Genomic DNA, 16661 nt, shown 5'->3' on the forward strand with positions numbered 1-16661 from the left:
TTAAAGGAAAATGTCAGTATTGCATGAAAGATTTTGTAATATTGTGTGTTTAGAAAATGATATCTCTCTAATTTTCTTACTTACCAAATGTAATATTTTTTCATTTTCTAATAGTGCGACTGTCAAATCTCACAAATGACAGATTTCGATTAGACAGTCGCACTATTGTTATATTAATACGATGATATAGTGGGATTGTTCCATCAAGTTTTTATTATACTTTTTTTAAAAATTATTTAATTTCCTTTTCAATTTTTGTTGCATTACAATAAATTTGGAGGAAAAGTTCAATTAAGCTCCACAGTCCATCCCATCTTGTCCTCAATACGACCAGTTTGAATTCCTAATAGCATTTCATAAAGCTTTTGAGCCACAGTCTCAGGTCCGGTCTTGTATTCTATCCTGCATTGATTCACACGATAAATAACCTTAATTCAATTTGCGAAATCCAAGTTTTAAATTGCATACACTTTTAGCTAATAATCACTTGTATTTAATTGGTGTACCTTTTACCCTGATACGTGATGCTATTGACAGGATTGACTACCATTGCCGTTCCTGTGCAAAAAACTTCCTCAGAATCAAATAATTCCTCCACCGCCACAGCGCGTTCTTCAACCTGATAAAAAATTTCAATCGTAAAAATATTTATCGAATTCTCCATGAAAAATTATTTTGAATCGATACTTATATTCCTCTGGTAAAATTTCTTAGATAAGAATAATGTAAGATCGAAGAGATACATACTTGGTAACCCAAAATCTGGGCAATTTCGATGACGCTCTTTCGAGTGATTCCAGGAAGAATTGTGCCGTCGGTTGCTGGGGTCGAAATGACATTTCCCTACAAAAATTGATTTAAACCTCAATAAGTTATACATAAATGAGCATTTACCGTGCAAATTTGGATTCTATACTAATTTCACCTTATACGATCGATATTATTAGATAAGAATTTAGGAACAATTAAATTTAATCATATAAAATGAATACATACGTGAGACAGGATCTTATAAAACCCTTGGCGTAATTGCGTTCAGCAAGATATCTAATGCTAACATTAAATTGACTAATTCAGCCTTCAAACGTTTTACCTTGAGAAAAAAAATATTGCTTGTGGAAACCTCCTCGATGTATTTTGCAGTCTTTACATCTAGAAATAAGACATCGGAGAACCCTTTTGCCTTTGCTTCAGCAACTGGTTTGAAAACCTGGACAGAGACAATTATACAAGGAAGACTGTATTAACGTTGAAGTAAGTTAATACTAGCATTATTAATTAAGAATGTCTAATTAATAGCAAATCTGGATAGATTATTCTTACCGTTGAATAGTTTACGATCGCTTTGACTCCTCCGGTTCCACCGGGAAATGCTCGATAAAACTTTTCCTCAACAACCAAATTTAGGTAACCCTGTGTAGTTTTAGAAACATAATATTAGTTATCAAGGGTAATTTCCCATTTATGAATAGCCAATAAAAAATGTATAAAAGCTTGCTATGTACATAGTTGGATTGAAAACCCAAAAAAAAAAAAAAATTCCAATTATTCAAGAATAATTTGCCGACACCTTGTGATAGTTGCCAACGGGAGAAGCAAATGCTAAAAATGTGTAGTCAGGCGCCGGCGTCGCACCGAGAACTGGTCCACTTCCCATGAGCAATGGTCTAATATACAAAGACCCTTTTCCTGGAGGAGGAACCTATATTATATATTATTTCGCAAATCAGCAAAATCAGTGGCGGAGCCTGGATTTTGGTTCAGTGGGCCATCATAAACAAGTTATATATTTATGAGGCCGTAAGACAAATATACATACATACATACATACATATATATATAAATATATATGAGATCAGAACATAAAATTGTCTTAGACACAAGACAATTCTCAGTGAAGACCCTTGAATACAGTAGGGTTTTGAATTAAGCAGCAAGTTAATAATCAATAGCGTTCTTATATTCTTATATAGATTATTAATAATAAGCAACATCTTCCAATAAATGTCGTGGCTCTTATATATCATCGTGATGAAATATTTATGTATAATTACCCATTGTTTGTTAGCAACAACAGTATGCTTAACAGCATCAACAAATTGCTCAATTGTTGGCGAGGGCATGCGCAATCTGTCTGCACCCATCTGCATACGCAAGGCATTTTGCTCAGGTCGGAACAGTAGAATACGCCCATCTTCTGTCCTGTAGGCCTTCAGACCTTCAAATACTCCCTAAATACATAACATGTAAATTGTTGTCACCCGTAGTGGTTATATGAGCTACATATAGTAAATATAAATTTAAGTATCATAAGTTTGCAACTAAATTAATATAATATTACTCATATAGTAAATAGAAATATACGTCTATTCTTAATATAAATATGTTTGTTCAGTTACAAACTTGTGATACTTAATTTATACCTTAATTTATGTGACATAATATTTGTTATTTTATATACGTATTTTATTGATTTCCTTCAAAGTTAATATAAGTCCATTTTAAAGTTTGTTTATTAGCCATTTGATTAATGACACTTACCTGTCCATAATTTAAAATTCCGGACGAAGGATTCATTTCCAGTCTTCCAAATCGAGTGAGAATCCCATGTGAAAAATTCTTTTCTTTTGAACACTTCATTACATACATGTAATCTACTGGAATCAGACAAAATCCGAGCTCATCCCACTTCAGATTGGCATATTCTTCAACAACATCACTGCTTTTCATGTCATTGGAAAAAAAAAATGTTAAAATTGCAAAGCAACGAGGAATAAAAAGTTAAAATTTCGACATGGGACAAATGGTCATGACTCTGGGCAATGAATATTGTTGATCAAGTTATTCGTAGAATAATCGATAAAATCTAATAATATTTAGTAATTACTTATGGGGAAATGAAGACTGCTGGTTCAATGCTAGCCCAAAAATCTAGAGTGGTTGCTAAAGTATTTCTTAATTTTATTACCTGTGATCGTTGCTCAATTCACAATCATTCATAGCAGATTGAGGGCTTGCCTGTAAAGAATCAATATGATTAGGGCGTCAACGGCAAAATTATAAAAATTTTCATCTTTTTGTAAAAACTTTACCACTCTTACGATTTTTTAACACCTCATTTTATTGTTGAATGAGAATATTTCCACCCCACTATCTTTATAATATACTTAACTTTCAAAAAATAATGATAATAACTTCTCATTATTTTTAAATTATAAAAATCAATAAAAAGTTTAAATGAAATCCTTCTTATAATATTTTTCACTTATGTATTTTTTACCACAAAGCTTGCTTTCAAATAAATCTTATTTGATTGCATTATTTTAACAACATAAAATGATCAAATTGTCCCAAAAAACATGAGCTCTTGTATATGATATTTAGATATCTAATTTTATTTAATTAAATCTATAAACTTCTTCTTTATATGTAACTTTTAAAAATAATGTGAATGTTTATATTTATTTCTTGGGAGTAGATTGGTTGAAGAAAATTGTGGGCTAAAAATACTACCACCCTTTGATTTTTCCCCAATTAAAAGAAAAAATAGCCAAATAACTCTATTGTTTCTGTAAATTAATTATTTCTCACCCGCCTTATGTTTCAAAACTCTCTATAGTTCAAAAGATTCTGCAAACTTGCAACTTTTTGTTTATTTTACTATTTTACCTTGATGTAATAATCCCATTATAATAAAAATTCATAAGGGTAAAGTAATAAAAGATACAAAAAAGTTGCAAGTTAACAAATTTGGCAACTAAGTTTTCGTGGATTTTCAAACATGAGGGGTGGAATGATTAATTTTGACAAACAACAGTGGGTTTTGATCATTTACTTAGTGATAAAATATTAACGAGAAAATCAAATTGGTCAAGGAAAAATGCATGTCGTAGTGTTTTGACATAGAAATTGAGTAGTTTCAATTTGTATCTATGTCAAATTTTTGTCTAATATCAATTTATAAAATAAATTATGATATTTTCCTTTAACGATGTAATACTTATGCTTACATTTTATTGAAATTAAGTAGCAAAAAAATTCCACAAAGGATGAAAGTGTCACTCTCCCGTAAAATTTTAAAAAAGGGGGAAAAAATCACGCACATACATGCATTAACATACCTTGGTATGAATCCTTTTGAAACAATCACTTGCGGGAAGCATGGTTTGTCTTTGTGGCGAAGGAGAGAGAGCAAATGATTTGCAAAGTGAAAGGGAACTCTATTGGATATTAAGAAGCAGAAATTGTAATTGTTACTACTTAATTAATTAATACAAGCTGCATCTAAATGTACCAGCTTTATATACAAGCTAATAAGCACGTTGATTAAGGGCGATTCCTTAAATTTTTGTAAATCAAATCAGTAGGACAATTCCTTTCATATACACATATAAATTATTATTCTTGATTGGGAACTAATTGTTTGTTAAATATTCTTATTCTTGACTAAGAAATTAGTGACAAGATCTGTTAAATATTCTTAAGCGCACTCAGAAATTAAATAATGAGAATAACTTTACCTTTTTCAAACCTTTTTCAAAGGAATGGGAATAAAAGCTATTGATTATGGGAAAACTACATGATTCACGTTGCATGCAAGTATTACATTGCTATGAATCGTGTAATGATCAAACGAATCGAAATTTTAAAGTTTTTGAGATATGAAAAATACTCAATTCTTTCATCATATGCGAATACGCTTCGTGTCACAAATTTTCTTTTTCTCCCTTTTTCCATGAAGTCAGATCATGCATGATTAAATTATGTTTTCAATTGGATGATTAAGCTTCCTTCAGCATCCGATTCTTATTTGCGTACAATAGATTAAGGAAAGAGAAAATAAAGATTATTGAGCCAATTAGTTTAAGGGAAAAAAAGATTGGAGTTCGGACACTGTTCAAGATAATGAAAAAAAAAAGGATTAATTGATGTTCTTGGTTTATATATATATCAAGTATATTAATAAAGAAAAATAGTCAGTTGATTTAGTGAATTTCTTTGTTTAATATTTCACATCAAATTTTCTATTTAATTAAAAGACAGTTAAATGCTTATTACCAGTCCATGGTTTACAATTCCAGAAGAAGGGCTCACTTCCTTATTTCCAAGCTCACCCCAGTCGACTTTTGCATGTTCTCCATTGATATGATATCTGTCAGGCCGAATAAGCAAAAGATTGTGAAAAAAAAAAAAGAGATAGTGCAATTCCGTAGGTCGACGGCTCCAGATTTGATCTTGATTATTATTTACACATTTAACCTTGATTAAAATTGAAAAAACTCTTCACGCCCTATATTATTTTAAAAATAAATTCTTTACTGAAAAAAGAAATAAAAAATGGATTGAGCCATAAAACGTTCGAACCTAAGCAAAGGAGGCATAAATATTTTTTTTTCCTTACATGCAAAACTAGCAATCAAAGGGCGTATTTAATACTTTCATTAAAAGTAGAGTGTAGGGTTATATTAGTCATGTTGGCTGCTTCTTCAAAGTTGGTTTACTGGTTATGTTTATTGAGTTCTAGATCTAGTCAAATACCCAAATGTTACGGTTGCCCATGGGATTTTTTTTTTTTTTTTTTTTTTAAGGTTTCAATGAGGAGGAAAAGGAAAGGGTTATTTAAGGAATTAAAATGAATGTTAGTGGTAAAAGAATAATTTTAGTTCTTTAATTAGTCGATGCGTTTCAAACAAAATTGGAGCCCGATGAAATTACTAGAGGTGTGATAATAGCTCCACTCATTTTAGAAACAGAGCCTAGTCCTATACAAGTGGGCTCAGGGGCCCCGTTTTGGCCCATGCACCCCAGCCTATAGGAAAGAGATTTCTAGCAGTTATATATTTTTCAATTTTTCACGAGTGCTTACCTTTAAACCTTTATAATATTTTTTAGAAAAATATTATATTAAAAAAAAACCTTTGAGCATTAAAATACAAAATATTCTTTAAGCATTAAAATACAAAGAAGGATAGGCCATATATAATAAGCATGATTAAACTTCTAGTAATTAAAGTTATTTGTCTCAGTTGGCTTACCTGTCGACGTTTGGTTCATAAGCTTGCACAGCTCTTGTGTCTCTGGCTTGATGCCTTATCTGTAATGAAGCAAGGGGGAAAAAACAAAATTTATTTTCTAATCTAATATAAAATATGATTACACTATGAATATAGAGACACAAAATTTGTGCATCCATCATTCTAACGAAATTAAAAAAAAAAATCAATAGCAAATTAATTAATATATTTTTATCTACCTTACCTTAGATAAGAGCGATCCTACTCTTGAAGGCTTGCTGCATTTTCCCAGCAAATCGGTTGCTCTAAACATGGTTAGTCTTTGGTTCCAAAGAATATAAGAGAGAGCCTGCCCTTGATCAATAAGCTGCACAGGAGGGTAATCGCTGGTTTAATATTAACACTTTAATTAGTGCCTGTCAATTTTAGATGCCATTATTTTATATTTTAAGTCAGTGTCAACTAAAGTAAGCATTTATTGAATGGGTCTTTGGTCCCCTTGCATTTACAATATTGAGTGTAAGAGTTCGAAACTCCGTACAAATATTTATGGAGGTTGTTTATAATCCTCTCTTAATTATCAAATAATTAAGTGCAGCCAGTCTATCTCTCACGAAATGCGAGTGGAGTGGATATCCCTCAAATATTTGAGAGGATTTAAAGAATTTGGACAGCGCTCAGAGGAGTACATGTCACGAAGAAGGTCCCAATTATAAAATCTGTTTGTAAATATTAATTGTAATAACTTCAGTCCTGTATAACAGTATTAAAAAAAAAAACTAAAGTAAGCAATAACTCTATAAAGTTTATTCCAAAAGCACCTCACTAATTAATTACTGTTATATGTTAAGTAATAGTTGATCTTTGATATTATTACCAAGGAGATATTTTATAACATTAATAAATGAATAACGCACCAATTGTCACATTTAAAATACAAATTTTCTTTCTAAGATTTACAAATATATCATATGTTTATTACGTGCATTTTGAGATCACAGTTCACGACTTTTTTGGTATTTTTTGCCAGAGTGTCAACTTATATCTTGTATTATTGCACATAACAAATAAATTCCTGAAGGGACCCATTTTTTTTCTTCTTCTTCCTCAATGCTTCTTCTAAACTCACTCAAATTCTCCATTTCATCAATGGCCATTATCCTCACTCTCAAAACCACCCTCGCCCATCAACTGTCGATGACTCTTGAAACCATTTTCACTCTTCCCCAAATAGAATGTTGCTCCATTTTTTTTTAACCCTTCAAAAAGATCTTACGTCTGCTTATAAATAAAATTTTCAGTTTAACACTTAAAAATAGATTTAAGAGAAAAAAAAAACATTTTAAGTCTTGCAAATTTCAGGATAGTCATCTCCTAAACTGAGGTTTCCTTCAGCTTTTTCTAAAATAAAACGCTTTTCGTAAGAACTTACTAAAATGGAAGCGATTGAAACGACCGAGTGAAGCAGCCTGCTCAAAAATTGAATTTTATTTGGGTGGTGAAAACGTGGGACCATTAAATTAAATTGATTTATAAAGTTGATTGCCGGACATTATTTATGCGATAATTGTGAAACGTCGTTTTGCACATTTCCTTGAAGTGAAATTTAACCCGGACCCGGAAGAACCCGGATAATCCGGGCCGGGTTTAACCCGCACCGGACGAAATAAAATCCGGAATCCGGATGTGATTTTCTAAACCCGGACGTTTCCGGGTCCGGATCCGGATTTGGGTGAACCCGCAAATCCGGAACCCGGACCGGGTGTATTTATTTTTATATTATTATTTTTATTATAAATAGAAACAATTGAAAAAAAAAATAGCAGCCTTGCCCTAGTTTCAGTTTCACAGCCGCGCCGCCAAAGCCAACCAAATATTTCCTCATCAAATCACCGTGAATCATGCTTTGTTCCTCATCCTCACCGCCAAAGCCCGAAGCAAATCGCCGACAGTTATCACCAAAGAAGGCAGCACAGTCGAGAAAAAGAAGAAGCATGCAAAGAAGACCAATCCTGAAGCAGCTCCATCTCGATATTGCAATCTCCAGCAAGGCCACGGGCAAGCAGTTTCATCAACGATATTTTCAAGAAGTTGGCCCAAGAACATGATTTCATTCATTTTAGGTTCTGATTATTGGAAGGGTATTTGGTTGTGATTTGATGGGAGAATGAACAAGGCAATTGCAGAACAAGTAAAGGCTATAAATGGGATCTTGAAAAAAAAAATTCTCTTTTAAGATTGTGAATTCGAGAAGCTTTGGTTGAGTGATATTGTGAATTCGAGAAGCTTTGGTTGAGTGATCTTGTTGATAATAATCTGGCTTTAGTTATTCAATTTTCATTACTTCATCGTTTACTCCTTGCAAGTTCTAGTAAGAAAAGTTTGATAAAGGATTTTTCAAAGCAACTGAGAAATTAGGTTCAAAAAACATTATTCGGGTTTAAAACCCGGAATCCGGGAACCCGGATTTTTCCGGGTTTAACCCGTACCGGACCCGCACTCAAAATATCCGGGTTTTAGCCGGGTCCGGTAAGACGAATTCTCATCCGGGTCCGGAACCGGAAAGGCCAAACCCGGACCCGGACCCGGATTTTGCCATCCCTAGGCGCGCCAAACGAGTTGCTCTCTCTCCACGGCAAAAATGAAAACATTACTGTACGAACGCCCTCCAACCAACGAGCGCCTTGCAACAACTAACTGCTTTCGGTCGTGATCGCGATAACACTCTGATTTATTATAATTTTTTTTTATTTGAGAGGTCTGATGGGAACATTGCTGGTAATTTTTGTTTGGGTCATCCTATCACGCAGAGACAGCCGCCCTTTCAACCGGCAAAATAATTTTTAAATACCGGTGGTTCATTAAATAAATTTTAAAATGTGATTTTTAATGCTGGAAAAAATATATAAATACGATGAAGAGAATTAAAGGAAATTTGTAAGCAATTAACATGAAAAATATTTTGAATGAGAAAAATATTTTAATTTAAATGAACATTTTAAAATAATCATATATCAACGCTTTTGTTAGTGCGGCTAGGGTTTCTAAAGATAATGTAAAATATAAAGTGTTTATATTGTGGTTAAAAAAATCAATTTTATAAATATTAAAAATAAAATAAAGTGTTGGGAGAAGAAATGGAAGGTTAATATGAAAATGCCACGTGTCAATAGAACTTAGTAATAGAAAAGTCACCAAGAGGAGGATAGCTTATACCGGGTACATCATAAATCCAGATAACACCTACATTCCACCATATTGAGGACAGAAAAAGATAGAGAAATTGCCCAAAATAGAAAGCATGTGAGGGGCCGTTATCACTAAAAAGAGTATTGATTATTCTGCTAAAGATAGAATTAATAAAGGGATGAGTTAACTCATCCGACGACTCAGATCAACTGGGTAAGGTGATGAAGAAAGTATGAATATATTGACATATAGCACCCCTGACGTATATAAGCGTTAGGGAGCCGTTTGGTTTGAAAGGGTGATAACGTAATTGTAAAATTTTACAATTTTTAAATGGTTAAGAAACAGTAAACTGATTAAACTAAACACTTGCATCCTGCACAATGGCTGCTGAACGAAAGCATTGTACATACAAAATGCACAGTGACAAAGCATGGAACACAATGAAAACCAAGGGGATGGCGACCCATCTCTACTTCTTCTCATGGGTTGAGGCGCCCCATCTCTACTTCTTCTCATGTGTTGACTTTCATTCCCATATAATACCCACTGGTTTCAACTTAGATGAACTTAAAAGATACAGTGAGAAAAATTCTCTGAGATTAAGCATGTCAAAAGCTAAATTTCGGCCACAACCGGCATCTGAGCAGTCAATCAATGAAGAACGCACCAGGTGTGTATTTCTATAAAATCCTTAAGCTTAATTTTGGTTTAATTTATTCTGGGATTCTGTTCAATAGGTTGCTAGTTTAGTTGATTAGTGAGCTTTTCTCTTACGAGTTCAGTTCTTATTTGGATGGTGCATGTGCTAATGTAGAAGATCCTGTAATTGTTTAGAACTTGTATAAGAGGTTTAGGTTTTGTCATGAGAGAAGGTAAAATTAAAAATGGCAAGGCCTGGGCTGGAACTCAGAGATATTATTCCATCATTTCTTTCAGCAAGCATAGAGTAGATATTTTGGGTACAATGTTGGGAGGTTTTCTTTCAGTTTTTATGAGTACACAATTAGAATATGTGGTTCATATGGCTGGTACAAAGAGCTTCACAAGGCTAGAATGTAATACTTGCGATTACCCAAGGTCTGTGGTTCATATGCCAGTTTCAGGAACTTGCTACAATTGGCAAAATTGAAAGGATTGCTTATTGCATTTTTTATATTCTTGTTTGATTTTAGGAATTTAACACTGTATCATAAGCAAAGTTACCGAGATTTACACATTTGTAGATGGCCAATATGCCTAAATACTAATAATAATAGCATTAATTCACTCATCAGTCATGTAATATCAGAGCTTAGCATTCTGTGAACTACTATTATCCATATATTTTTGTAAAGGCTAGTTATTTTTGTCATTATTTATGCAGCTTGCTATACTTTGACATTGAGGCAGTGATAGATGGTGAAGTTTTTTCTGTTGGTTTAGCTATTCCAGAGCAGTATAACTTGCACAAACTATGGGTTGATATCAGAGATGCTTGTTGGGGTCATCCTATTAGGAATGCAAATGGGATAAAGGTTCAAGTAATATTTCCTTGGCAGACTGAGCAGCAAACAATTTTGACTGACAAAGACTTGTTAGAGGCATTTGAACAGCTTAGAGTAAAGGGGTACAATTGGGCTAGGTTTGCAGTGACTCCTAAGAAAGTGCTTCAAGATATGAATAGGGTTGAAAGTTCAGCAGATAAGTGCACTCAGGAATTGAATAATAATGTGGAAAGTGGAAATGAAGAGTTGTATAATTGTTATGACGCATCTGTAGATGAATTTGAAGATGATTATGAGACTGATCCACATGATTCTGATCTGGTTGGTTCTAATCCAGATGATTATGAAGAGGATTATGAGACTGATCCACCTGGTAATGATCTTGATGACTATGAATCTGGGGATGACAGTGGAGGTGAGTCAGATGATGATGTTGTCCAAGAACAAACTTGCATTAAATATGAAAAAAATGCAGGTGGCTTTCAGTTTAATTCTGTTGGTGATGAGATATTGTTAAAGCCTGGACAGCTGTTTGTCAATGTGTGGGAGTTCAGAAAAATGTTGAAGGTATTTGCAATTAGAAATGGATTCAGATTGAAAAGGTTGAAGAATGAAAAAACAAGGGTGACACGTGTGTGTGCTGCACCAAATTGCACTTGGAGAATCCACGCAAGCCCTAATTGGAACAGGAGATCATTTCAGATTAAAACTTACTGCCCTGAGCACACTTGTCCTAGAGTTGATGACAATTATGAGGCAACTTCAGATTGGATAGCAGCCACATATCTACATCTATTCAAGGCCAATCCTGAAATCAAGATTTCTGTTATTGCTGCTGTTTTGATGCAGAGATATGGAATTGAATGCAATAATCAGAGGTAGTACAGGGCCAAAAGGAAAGCACTTGAGTTACTTGGTGAAGACCATAAGACCAGTTATAGTAAATTATTTAGGTACAAGCATGCTTTGTAAAATTCCAATCCTGGTTCCACTGTCTTTATTGAAAGGGATTGGACTGGTGGTGCTGAATTTCCCACATTCAAGAGGTTTTTCTTCTGTATTGACAGTAGTAGAAGGGGATTTTTTAAAGGGTGCAGGCCATTCATTGGGGTTGATGGCTGTCATTTAAAAGGGCCGTATAAAGGTGTACTCCTAACCACTGTCAGCATTGATGCAAACTATGGAATTTATCCTTTGGCTATGTGTGTGGTTGACACTGAGAATAATGAGTCTTGGCTGTATTTTTTGGAAAAATTATATGATCAAGTCGGCTGTAATGGTGGTGAAGGTTTATGCTTCATGAGTGATAGGCAGAAAGGTATCCTCAATGCATTAGAAAGAGTATTTCCTCTGTCGTTCAAAAGGTATTGCTGTAGACATATCTATGCAAACTTTAAGAACAAGTTTCCTGGGTTGTTATTGAAAAAAGTTTTCTGGAGGGCTTGTAGGAGTTCTAATGCTGCTGACTTTCATTCCCATATGGAAGAATTGAAGAATATAACTCCCGATGGTTATGAATGGCTAATGAAAATTCCCATTGCATGTTGGGCAAAGCATTTGTTCTCCCCACACACAAAATGCAGTCATGTCACTAATAACATGACTGCATCTTTTAATAATTGGATTAACAACTACAGAGGTTTGCCAATTGTGAGGATGTTTGAGGAGATACGAAGGAAAATTATGCGTTTAATTCACAAAAGGCATGAGGCAGCCCTTGGATGGAATGATGAGCTACCACCAGTTGTGAGAAGAAAGATAGTTGAGGGAAGAGTAGCAGCAAGATCATTGTCTATTATTTTTGGGCATAATGAAACTTTCGAGGTAGTTGAAGATGCAACAAAGATTATTGTTGTTGATTTGCCAAAAAAGAATTGTGACTGTGGTGAATGGGGAATATCTGGACTTCCTTGCAAACATGCTATTTGTTAGATGCAAAGAGATACCCTGTAGAAGACTTTATACATCCATATTTGAAAAAAACAGCTTTTATTGGGACATATAAACATCAGTTTACACCAGTTCCAGATGAAAAAAAGTGGCCACTTGAACTTCACGACAATTTGCAGCCACCTACAGCCATAAGATCAGCTGGCAGACCTCAAACTAAAAAGAGGAAAGAAGCAGATGAATCTTCAACATTTAAACGAAGTTCAAGTTTGAGGTGCTCTCATTGTGACCAGTGGGGACATAACAAAAGGACTTGCTCAAGGACAACTCATGATAATGAGAAGAAAATGGCTAAGAAAAGGGTTAAAGGCAAGGTAAAACAAATGTATTGAAATTATTCTTAATGAAAACTGCTGCAAACACATGATTTATGAACTAATCACTAATTTTCATTTTCTAGGCACCAATTAGTAAGACCAACTCACAGGATTTAGGCAATCCATCTAGCCAAACGCAGTCATCTACCCATGATAATGGTAATAATGATTTTGGAAACATTTCAAGTTACTTAATATTCTTAATTTTGTGGTTTTTATACTGAATATGCAATATGCTTGCAGGACATTTGACTCAAGAATGATTACTAAAGTTAAAGCATCCAGCAGATTCAAGAACATAGAGCTAAAAGTATGTGACAGGATAGAGCACATATATAACCCTATACTTGATTTTTTTGAGGGGATTAGATGATGCAACACCTTTGAATTTCCAGAGCATCAATAGATGGTGTATCATCTGTTACTCACCTAACATATAGGTTTGAGTTCTTTTGATTTATATTTTGCTGAAATGTAGAGACTTTCATACTGCCAAAGATAGGTTATATATGATTGTCATGGCTTAGTTACATGAAACTATGATGAGAGATATAACTATATATATTTATATGCTGTGCTTCTGTTATTTGTAAAGGCTCGGTGTGTTGTAGCCAAAGAATGAATGTTCAAACTGAGTTTCTGTTGGAATGACAATTATCCATATTGCCATGCTTTGTGGTTTCATATTATATATTATGCTTTGATTTAAATTTATTGCAGTTGCTTGTTGTTTTAATGTTATGATGATATTGAGATGGAGTTAAGTGAGCTTGGAGTTGAATAAACTTGAATGAGATAATGAGCAACTGATTAAAGCTTGTACTGTTCTAAATGTCTCATGTCATGTTGTTTCCTGGAAAGCTATAAAATATCTCTTCCTTTCAATTTCCTTTTGGTGGCTGGTAGCGGCTGTCAATGTTGCATAATGCTTACTTTGCAGTTAAAATTACACCCATGATTAAAACTATAATAGCACAAATGATCGTGTTGTGATCAACCTCCTTTGAATTTGAATGAGCTTATTTATATCTGGAGCTGAAAATCTAGCCGTTACAAACTGTCGGACAGAAAACGGTTCGCCATTAACCCTAAACGGTTAACCGTTTCGGTTGGTCAAAGTTACCATTGAGCCAGATTTTAAATAAACGGTTTGCCGTTTATGATTAACCTTTAGCCGTTAACTTCCAGAGACCTGCAAGATGAGCATTTGTTATCCGTTTACGCTAAACGGTTAAGGACTTGCGTGAAGTAACGTTTCTGGATATTATCAGTTAACCGTTTGAAATAAACGGTTCGCCGTTTGTCTCTAGTAACCTACAAAACAATTTAGCCTTATCAGTTTTCGTTAATCAGTGCCAGAGGAGGACAACCTTCAATTCTGGACGTTATCGGTTAACCGTTTAAAAATAAACGGTTCACCGTTAAGTTCCAGTAGCCTTTCCATTCTTGGTGATTTCCTTTTTTCATAAACAGTTAGAGCTTAGGCAATATGTTTCTTTCTGGTGCTAATCGGTTAACCGTTTAAAAGAAAACGGTTTACCGTTAATTTCTAGTAACCTTCCCATCTTTTGTGTTTTTCGTTTTCCATAAACGGTTAGAGGTTTGGGAAATATGTTGCTCTCTGCCTTTAATCGGTTAACCGTTTTAAATAAACGGTTCACTGTTTATAACCAGAATTGCAATTTTAAACTAGTTTTTGCAGAGAATCTCTTTCTAATTTGAAAATCCATCTTTTATGAAGAAATAAGGCAATGATTATAAAGGCTTTTGTTTATTAAAAAATAGGTCCAATATTTTTGTCAAAAACCATATAAAATTTGTTATCATCAAAATCAATATTATTAACATATTCATGTTAACATAATATAGCTTGTTTGGGTTGTCATCCGATTCCGAAATCTTCACACTTGCTCTTCTGTTGCACTTACATATCTTATTTGCAAATCGAATGAGGTTGCCATTAATCTCATCCCTCAATCCTCTGCATTCACGGCTGCTGGATCTTATTGTTTGTTGTGAGCTTGTTGAATCCATAACAAGCATTAGATAGTGGTGAATCTTGGCAAAAAATGACTATTATTTGCTCTTAAATACAAATAATATCAGCCTTGCTTTGTTGCTTTTCAATTGAGCTGTTGCTTTGTTGCTTTTAAATCAGCCTTGCTTTGTTGCTTTTAAATTCAACTGTCAATATACATTTTTTTTAAGGGGATCTTAGCATTTCCAGCAATCACATGAATTTTGTCTCATTATATCATTTGTTTATTGTCAAATTAAGTTATTATAAGAGTATAATATCATCCTTGTCTTTGTTCTTATGCACTTGGCGCCAAGAAGCAAGGGATGATTTGACAACTCTGTAAGGTAAGACCAATTGCCAGTTCTTGCACTGTAGAATGAAGGGCATTATTGTATTTTTATTGTCAAACCAAACAGCTCCCTAATGCTTATATACTTTCAGGGGTGCTATATGTCAATATATTCATACTTTCTCTCTAAGTGTAGTAGGGGTAAACCTCAGGAGAGGTATCCGAAAATTACCCATTAATAAAGCGACAACTTGTTGAAAAAGAGTGAGCAGCAAGTTGCCACGCCTACAAAAGTCAAAACGATTCATCCAAAATAATTGGGACCATTTGTCTTCATTTAGACATCTAAGATCATTTCCAATGTAACACTAAAACTAACATCAAACCATCTTTTACATTATTTTTTGTGTAAAATGCTTCTTCAATGTAACACCAAAACCAACACCAAAATAGTATTATGAATAGTATTGCACTAAATGTGGTGCAACACTATTCATTTGGTGCTAGGGAAAAAAAGTTTCAAATATCTTTATTACTTTTTCTTATTTACATATATGTCTTATTGTATATAATATTTTTAAGTTACTATTATTATTATTATTATTATTTCATTTTTTAATTTTTGAATATTATACTAATATTTTAAATAAAAAAATTCAACACAAAAATTCATAATAAAAATAAAATGCCAATAACATTAATTACTAGATTACATATTACAAAATTAAAAATACAAAATTATATTAACACAAATTAGAAAAGCTACTACTAGCATAAATTAGAACAATTATTTAATAATATGGGAGATCATTAATTTTCATAATGTACTGATTTAGCTAATTAAATGAAATTTAATAATTTTCTATATTCTTTTTGTTAATCAATATAAAATTACTTATTACTTAATTATCTATATTAATAGTAATATTTATTGTGTTAATTGAATAAATTCTTGAGAATTAAAAGAATAAAAAGAAGAATTTTTTTGTGTGTAAAATTTGGTGTAAATGGATTGGAGATGAAATAGTAATTTGGTGTGAAAAAGGTACATTTTTTGTGTTGGTGTTACACCAAAATGGTGTTAAGCATTTAAGATGCCCTAACATGCCAATAATTGGGGGGCTGCTTCTACAAAGGCAGCTGGACCACCCTATTGAAAGGCGACATGTGCACGCGTGGATAAATTGCATGAATAAAGGATCAGCTTATTCTCTAGACTATGCTCCAAAGGACCAAAGACAACCACATGCATAAATGTAAGGACGAGAATATCCTTGCCCGGGCGGCAAGAGTGCCAATGGAATTGCGTGTTCCGACTCAAAACATGATAAAAAGAGAAAAGAAAAAGGGAAAAGAAAAGGGGAGAAGGGGAAAAGAGGTAAGGGGAAGGGGGGG

General features: G+C 33.5%; 1 protein-coding gene across 1 annotated transcript; it reads right to left on the reverse strand.

Annotated features, from left to right (window-relative positions):
• Positions 1-266: 266 nt before the first annotated feature.
• LOC18035105 (branched-chain-amino-acid aminotransferase 6) lies at positions 267-6327 on the reverse strand. Its single transcript, XM_006422648.2, has 13 exons — positions 6259-6327; positions 6036-6094; positions 5059-5152; positions 4122-4220; positions 2969-3018; positions 2542-2719; positions 2055-2231; positions 1571-1702; positions 1324-1413; positions 1094-1210; positions 748-843; positions 507-619; positions 267-402 (listed from the first exon to the last, which is right to left on the reverse strand). The coding sequence occupies exons 1-13, from the start codon at positions 6325-6327 to the stop codon at positions 288-290; spliced, it is 1389 nt and encodes a 462-aa protein (XP_006422711.2). The 3' UTR covers positions 267-287.
• Between the last annotated feature and the right edge of the window lie 10334 nt (positions 6328-16661).

Source organism: Citrus clementina, unplaced genomic scaffold, assembly GCF_000493195.1.
Source record: "Citrus clementina cultivar Clemenules unplaced genomic scaffold, Citrus_clementina_v1.0 scaffold_8, whole genome shotgun sequence".
NCBI lineage: Eukaryota > Viridiplantae > Streptophyta > Magnoliopsida > Sapindales > Rutaceae > Citrus > Citrus x clementina.